The 8,381-nt window shown below is 44.3% G+C and overlaps 1 protein-coding gene across 1 annotated transcript; it reads left to right on the top strand.

Annotated features, from left to right (window-relative positions):
• Window positions 1-374: 374 nt before the first annotated feature.
• Window positions 375-7,762, top strand: LOC119435017 (coiled-coil domain-containing protein 149-like; the record flags this gene model as incomplete). The annotated part of the gene is made up of 4 exons (XM_037701991.2): window positions 375-507; window positions 3,247-3,332; window positions 4,160-4,270; window positions 4,695-7,762. Coding segments are annotated over 4 exons (515 nt in total), but the record flags the coding sequence as incomplete, so codon positions are not given.
• Between the last annotated feature and the right edge of the window lie 619 nt (window positions 7,763-8,381).

Here is an 8,381-nt window from a genome sequence, read left to right as displayed (position 1 = left end):
CAAGAGATACACTGCCATCTCTGAAGCCATGCAATTTTGTTGCACATGCAGAAATTCATTGTGGTGTTACAATCTTGGGGAGTACTTACAAAAAATACTATATTGCTTTCTTGCCTGTTTTAATACCACTAGCAAGCCATGGCGTAGAACTGCTACATTTATTTTTTCTTTCTTTGATGCGACAGCACATTGACTTCCATTAATCTGAGGGAGTAAGTAGGAAGAAAAAAGAAACTGCAACATGGATGTTGCAAAATTATGCTCTAAAGGTTGCACAGTATTTAAGAGTGTAGTGCTTTCCTTTCTTTTTCTGTTGTTCACTGATAACCGTGCTAAACTGTCTTGCACACTGCCCCCCCCATTTCGGCATGCAGTGCAACAGCTGCTGCAGGACAGCTCTCTGGACCTGAGCACAGCGGGGGCCGACCTGCGCAGCCTGGTGGCCCTCCTGCTGGAGGCACTCGGCGACCGCACCCTGGCACTCAACCACCAACGCAAGGCCAACAAGTGAGCCCGCCGAGGCCATGCTCTTGACGCATTCATCTAGTTCGATGAGGAGTTAAACATTTCACCCTTTGGAGGAACCTTGCCAGCTGTCAGGAAACTTTTAGAAACCCTGCATCTCTGCTTTGCCATCTCATTCTCTGCTCATTCATGTGTGTCTTGAAGTTTATTAGGAAAAGAAGAATGGGCAACACCAGTGGGGAAAGGGGAGGACAGTAGGATAAAGGATGGTGAAATATGAGGTAGAGAAAGGCAGAATAGAGCCAGAAACACCTGTGGAATGAGTTATGATGGGCCCATGAGAAGGTGACAGTCAAAGGAAGGGCAGAGGCCGCTTACATCTTGTTGGCAGCACTTGCAGTAGAGCTGCTGTAAGTAACAATGAAAGCTGCCTAGAAAAACACCTTTTATGAATGTGAAAAGAAAAGGGCTAAATAGGCTGCAACCCCATTCATGCTTTCTCATTTGAATGGTAGTTCGCAGATTTATCGCGGAGGAATAATAATGAGAATGGAGGACACTTTAATAAATTAGTTACTCAGTGATTAGTAGTACTGTAGCAGTAAAGGGATTAGCAATGTTTAAACAAGGAATGTCGCTAAAGCCGATGTTCTGGCTAGGGGACTTGTTGAAATGCTGGCTCCAGCGACATTTCTCATTCGACCACTGTTAACCACTTCAAGCCTGTTAACATTGTCTTGTTTGTAGCAGCGAAGAAAACTTGAGCGAGGTAAGGACACACAAACAGTGATTATGCTGCTTGCAGAAACCGAAAATGTTGTTTCGAGGACCCACCTTGTGGTAGTACTTTTGCTTCTCCATAACGTGACAGATACGTCATGGTGTCTCCTCAATGTGAGCAGAAGGCATTCAATAATGCAGGGTTCGAACATCACCTCGAAATCTTAAAAAACCCTGAAATTTAGAAAAACTGATTCAAGGGTCTTTAATACTCCTTGAAAATAAATGTGCTCCTTGAAAACCTTGAAAACCCTGGGTGGGGGTGAGTTTCAAACATTCGAAGTAACAACAAGCTCTGCATAGCTGAGGGCTATGCCATGCACACTGTTTATCTGGAAGTGATCCTAGATGTTTTCTTTTGAGACTGTTGCTAAATGATTGCAATGTGGCACTTTCACATCCACCAAGGGCAAGCTTGTTTAAAGCACTGCTGTCATTCTGGATTTAGACAAAGCCAGACAAAGCAAGTGCCACTGTTTTTGTTGTTTTGCTAGTTGGTTCACACTGCAGCCATTGTCTGGCTCCATTTTCTAGATCTAGATATGCCTGGTGGAAAGTACATTTCAGGCATTTGGCCTTAACATGACGACTATCTTAATTTGGCTTAAGTAGGACACTACTAATGCCATCACGCCATAAGGCAGTTGACATCATTACAATGGGAAAGGAAAGTTATAAAAAATGGAACTGAAGAAGCTTGAAGCGTGTGTCCAACTCGGCAGCTGCTTAGCTGCAATGTCTTGCAGCTAAGGAGGAGATTTCACTATTTTTCAGTGTATGTGTACAGGAGGAGAAGGAGGAGGAAAAACATTAAGAAAACAAAAACAAAAAACAAGCAGGTTACGAATAAGGTTTGTTTCCCCCTCTGTGAATTGTCCTTGAATATTAAGTCAGATGCGCTGTACGAACCCTGATAATGCCTCCATGTTTCTTCTGGCCATTTTGACCATGTCCTTGACAGCAGATGAAAGTAGCGCCGGCGGAAATTGTGTACACATGCAGGTTTTGTTCATCACCTCTAATTCCCCCGCCGCAGCTATTTGGCATGGGCTGGAAGAGGTCATACCTGAATATGGCAGGTCTAAAACACAACGCACATATTTAATAAGAGAAAATTTGGTTGCATATATTTCCCAATAAGATTTCTTTAGATTCCCCATATAATCAAGTGTCAACCAGAAAGCCTGCATAGTACTGTAGCTTGACGTCAGGTGAAAGGAATAGCTTTATTTTATTGTGTCCCAAGTTTCCAAGGGCCCTTTAATTTTGCTTTTAATAACTCTTTATGGCAGTTTGGTTACAATTCTGTACATTGAATGTTTGCTCAGATTTATATGTACAAGAACGCTTGTACAACATCTGGCGTATAGCATGTCTCACAGCATTTCTGTTACAATTGTTACAATCTCTACCAGGTTTCAGCATCACCTTCAGTATTGGTGAAAACAGCACAGTTAAAACAAGTCGTGGCAATGCAATGAACAACTAAAATTAGTGAGCGGTTTTTGTACAAATTTTTAGATAACTCTTCCGCATCAGGCTGGCATATTTTTCGTCCTTTAGTGTAGAGATTGTGACAAAAACAGAATACTCTCTGCAAGTTAATGTGGCACCATAGCAGCGCTGGTCGACACCTATGTTCATGTTTGTTAAATTAAGTGTCTATGTTTTGCACCTTTATTGCATCTGTTTATCTGAGGCCTAACAGAATAGGTGTATTTTGATAGAATACACTTCTTTCTGTAAGATAAAAAGAAGCACAGGAAATTGTCAAAGAGTGTACAACATACTGCCCTTGTGACGGCACTTTTCTTTAGTTCTGTTGTCCCACCACTATAAACATCTGTCGGCGCAGGTTGTGACGTTATTCCGTTGCCACTGCTTTGAATGTCAAGCACAGTAGCCCGTTTGTATGCTGTATTTTATCTGGTGCCCTATCCTCTCCATTATTTGTTTCTTTGTGCAGTCTCTCGTGTCTGAGCTCATCTGTTTTCGTTGCAGAGTTCTGGGCAAACGTGTGACAGAGCTAGAGAGCAGGCTCAAGTGTGATGGCACATGGAGGGTCAACATGCCCCTCTCGAGCACAGGTGAGCCACTCGGATCATGCTCAGGTGGATAGACTTTCAACTGGGAAGTGTTACCTGCCTTGCGAGAATTGCCAGGGGCTTTCAAGTCCATACTGGCGCAGCAGCCTGGAGCTTGACCAGGTTGATCGGTGTAGAGGGCCCCAGCAGAGATGAGACGGTGTAAATTAAGATACAAGATTTCGTTTCGTTAAGAGTGGTCAGCTTGACAAGCTACTCATAACGAAAAGCTCTGGCTCTTGAGTGGCTTTCTCCATTTATAGCTTCCCAAGAACAATCTCGCTCAGAAGGAGGAGGGCATTGTTGACTGAAGTGTGCACAATCACTTTGTCCAGGCACGAAGCACGCTCGCAGACAGGCCAGTGTTGAACATCGCTTCTTCTTCCACATTCAGCGAGAAGTAAGGATATTTTGCACTGGGCACAAATACGCATACAGGTGCCGATGCACATGGGCATGCCCGTTCATATAGGTCTCACTTGCTAAAAACATGTGGCTTTCGGCATTTTTTAACCGTTCAAAGCGTCTACTGGATTGTCCGAGTGATAGCTTGAAGTGCTTGGCATCTTTTTTGGCCATGTGACACAAACATTTGTCACAGAGGTGAGTTGTAACAGCGAGGATACATGCTGGAAGGAGCTTGTGAAGCTTAGCAGCTGTGCCTTTCAGCTGGTGCTTGCAATGTCATCAAGTGAGTTACTTGACTGACAGATGTGTATGCTGCAAGTGGAGGCACAGCTAAGAAGTGAATCAAGAAGATAGATTCCGAGCAAGGAAGCATGTTGAAACCTAATGTGTGAAACTAGACTGCTGTGGCACTGTCTTTCCAGATCCAGCAAAACTGGCCAACAGGAGCAAAGCAAGCAGTAATTTAGAAGATGCCAACTCGTTGTCCATTGGTGCTGTGGAGTTATCGACGTCCAAGCCAACACCAGACAAAGGTTGGTTGTACCCCGTGTCTTGCCTGTAAATGCAGTCTGTACCAAATGCTACATAAATGGAAGCGCCAGGTATGCATGACTCTTCTAGCTAAACTGCTGTCTCATTCACCCTGAAATTTCTCTCAAAGGTGGCATATCATGGTGCATGCATTTCAATACCGCTTTCAGGAGCATTACTTGCTGTTTTGTACGGAGTAAATAAGAAGTACGCATGCCAAACAAAACGTGTAGGATCTGCAGAAACGGAACTGTAGTGCAGTCTTTCACTGCAATGGTGAAACAAGGCACACTGTGTTTCACCCATAGCCTATACTAGTTGCAGCCTAACAGTGACAGACACTGTCTTTAGCAGGCCTTTCTGCCTTTCTTGTTGGCGAACACTCTCTTCTTCTGGGTCTCTCTCTCACTCTCTGCCCACGTGCAGATGTTCCACGTTCAGTGATCTCGAGGGAGAACTCGCGTGACGAGGAGGAGGACTGTGTAACAGGCGAGGAGGACCTTCCCCCGGAGCTGCAGAGGCTTCTCTCGGCTGCCATGAAGGAGCTCAAGTCACCCCAGCACCGAGCGCCCCCACCTCCCCACAAAGAAGTGGCTGACCTTGCCTGCTGACATAGGGCATTGTCTGGCAGTGGCACTACCAAAATCCATCGCCAGTCTAGCGCATGAAGCATCATTGTACGACCTGCAATTCCACGGCTGTGGCACGCCCGAGAAAGCGCACTTGCGCCATGAACCGCATATCCTGCACATCAGTCAGTGCCAAGGCATCAGGACGTGCTCAAGCTGCATTGAGTGTGCAATGTAGGTAATGTTGGGACGGATGCTTTTCACACTTCAGCACCCATGTGTACACCTTTCCACCACGGCCTGAGATTGTTGCACATGGATACAAAGTGTACATGTTGCCATTGTTCCTAGTGCTTTTTAGCAGGCGCTCTCATAGGCTCACAACAGTCTCAAGGCATAATGGTTGGTGAGCTGTTGTCGGAAAAGTCTGTAGGCACTATGCAGATGTTGCACGATGCCACCTGCGCTTTATTGAACAGCGCATGTAAAATGGACAATTTTAAGGGCAAAGGCAGGGCACGCGGCATGGTGAGCACATTTTGCTGATATTTTTTATAATGTTTACAGTTATTAATCGACCGTTTAAACTTAGGAAAATAAGGAAATATAAATGGCTGCTGCCTACACAACTGATTGCATGTGTGGGTCTCATAAAACACTTAGCAAAATTGAAAATATAATGCACCACTGGCCAGTGGTTTTTGCTGCTAGCAGCAAAAACCTCGGCATGTGGTGAATGTCTACATGAAGCCAGCAGGTGTTGAAGCTAAAAAATGCCATAAGGGAAATGTACCACTTGTTTAATTAAATTGGCAAATAAATACGACAAAAGGGTTAGATTTATGATGGGGGTTTCCCATTGCACGGCATGTGGAGAACCTTGCGATGTAAAGACATGATGACCACTTTTGGCTCTTCAGAGGACAAGTGCCACTCACAGCTATCAAAACATACCAACGTACCTTTGCCAGTGAGCAATGGTTATCAAATATCTAAACAAAACTGTGGAAATGCTTGAGACAAATGCACCTTTGCTAGCAAGAATGGGTCATCTAATGTTCCCGGCATTCGAGTTCGCAGGGCTACGATAAAATCGGGGATGCTGAGCGGTGTTTCCTCTGCTCCTGTGTTTTCTTAGCTACTCGTGCATTCCATGACATGAAAAGTTGGCTCAGACTTTGTCCATCAAGCACACCAAGGGCACATACATACAGAAGCTACTACCGTATTTAATAGCATAATGAACGCACTTTTTTTTGATGAGAAACATGCGCAAAGTTGGGGGTGTGCTTATTATGCAGGGTAAAATTTTGAGCAAATTTTTTTCTGCGGCCACCTCTAAAAAAGTCGCAGTTTCGCCCGAAAGGCGAACCATCGATTGCGATAGCAAATGCCTAGACAGCTATACGAAGTAAGGGTAGTAGTTTCATTGGCCGTGTAGACTTGCAAAGTCATTTAACCAGCATGGTGTCAGTGTGCACAGGCAAACATGAACCAATCACACTCGATGACCGCGAACACTCACTGTCGAAACGCTGGTGTGAGGAAGCGCAGCAGCAACAGTGAGTGAAGTGACCTTTGTGCCGTGTATCGCTTCAGCGCAAACTGAGCGGCGATAGCGGAGCATGTACAAAGGTATAAGCCGCCGTCGCACCTAGACTCAGCCCCCAATGCAGATCGCTTTCAAGATAGGGCGCGCACGGCTGTGCAGTGTGCAGTTGCTGCACCGCGCCTCCCTCCCCTCCCAGCGGTGCCATGCGCGCAACGAAATACGGCGCTTTCCCTCCCCGCTTTGGCACCCGAAATACGAAATAATCAGAAGTTCCCGGAATAATCTATGTGGGTTATATGCAATTTTTCCTTAAGGTGTGACTTCATGGTGCTGCAAGGACACACCTTAAGGCGAAATTTGCAAACAACCCATACCTCGCCTTTACTGTTAATTTTTTTTAAAAAGAGCTTTGAAAGTTTTGAGAACATTTGCTGAGCCACAATGAACGAAATACAAAAATATACTTTGAAATTCGTGACATCGCGCTGACGTACCGATGCTGGGGTTTAAGTTTGACCTTTTTCACTCCGAATATGTAACCTAGTGTCGGTCTAAATTGGTTTATTGTTCCTCTTTATTGTCTTTTTAATTGACTGCCTTCAGAATAACAGGAAATACAAGCTTCATTGGGACTGACACGCTGTTAACTTCCACTTACACAATCATGAAGTTTGGCAAGTTGAGTTTGCCTCCACTCGATTTGCAATTCGTAGCCTTATGGTGCTACCACAAAATGGCAGCAGCATAAGGCTACGTGTTTGATGACTCAGATTCTTCCTTATTACTACACTCTTCAAGAACACCAATGCAGTTGGTGTTCCAGTAGAGTGGACTTGTTATATGATGTATGGCTATGTACGATGTATGTGTTTCTTCCCCGAGTTGCAAGGAAGATTATTTCTTGAAGATGAAGTGATGCAGTGTCATACTGAACTTCCAACGACAGGGTTCTAGTCAATATAAAAATGAATTTGATGGCCAGACTTTGTAGTCATTCATCTCCCAATTAATTGTTTTCTTCATTTGTCACTGATTCGCTATGTTTGTTGCTTATTTGTTGCCAGCAGAGGCAATTGGAGAAACTAAGTTGGCAAACAAGGTTCAACTGAAGCATAACTGCGATTTGGCCTAGTTGGAACAGATTCATTTTTAAAAACTTTTTGGTAGCAAACAAACAAGGACGAAGAAAAGGAGCAACACAAGGACTCCTTTGGACTCTGTGTTGCTTCTTTTCTTCGTCTTTGTTTGTTTGGGCCGCCCAAAAAGTTTTTAAAAATGAAGGTTCAACTGTTCGGGAAACTGTCCTGGTTAAAATTCTGGCTGGACCCCTTAGTGCCTGAAGACTCGCAGCACCTTGCAGTGAACAAGCTATGGAATTTGCTAAGGAGTTAAGATTCAATGCTGCGTTTGTGCAATTGTCTCTCCTGTCTTATTCACTCATGCATTATCTTTTGCACTGTTCAACATGCAACGGAAGTTTCTGTTGTGTGCACTTAGACACTGTGATAGCCAGCAGTGCTGACTGTGCAGTTGATGAACTTTAAGCTTAGTGGCAGCAGGTTGTGCTGTTCACGTTCACCTCCAAGTCATTGCTCGAAGAGGTAGTTTTAAGTGCAGTCAATTCTACAAATCACTCTATTTCTGGAACCTGTGCTCACTGCAGGCATGCAAATACAAGCTGCTGAATGGAGTTGAGGACAGTTAGTACTACTGTGAAACACATTATTCATGCTACACGGGCCTCTAAATGACAGACACTGCTACATGAAGCCAACAGGTGATGAAGCCAAGAAATGCCATAAGGGAAATATACCACTTGTTTAATTAAACTGGCAAATAAATAAGACAAAAGGATTAGATTTATGATGGGGGGTTTCCCATTGCCACTGTACTAACCTGCATTGAGATAAGGATAGTGCACCACATATAATCTCCTCAGTAAAATTGCAGCAGCATCACAATACTACTCACCTCAGGCATTGCATCTGCATT

The sequence above is a fragment of the Dermacentor silvarum genome, unplaced genomic scaffold, assembly GCF_013339745.2.
Source record: "Dermacentor silvarum isolate Dsil-2018 unplaced genomic scaffold, BIME_Dsil_1.4 Seq378, whole genome shotgun sequence".
Classification (NCBI taxonomy): Eukaryota; Metazoa; Arthropoda; class Arachnida; order Ixodida; family Ixodidae; genus Dermacentor; species Dermacentor silvarum.
The sequence above is the reverse complement of the archived record's forward strand: the minus strand, read 5'-3'. Positions and strand labels throughout refer to the sequence as shown.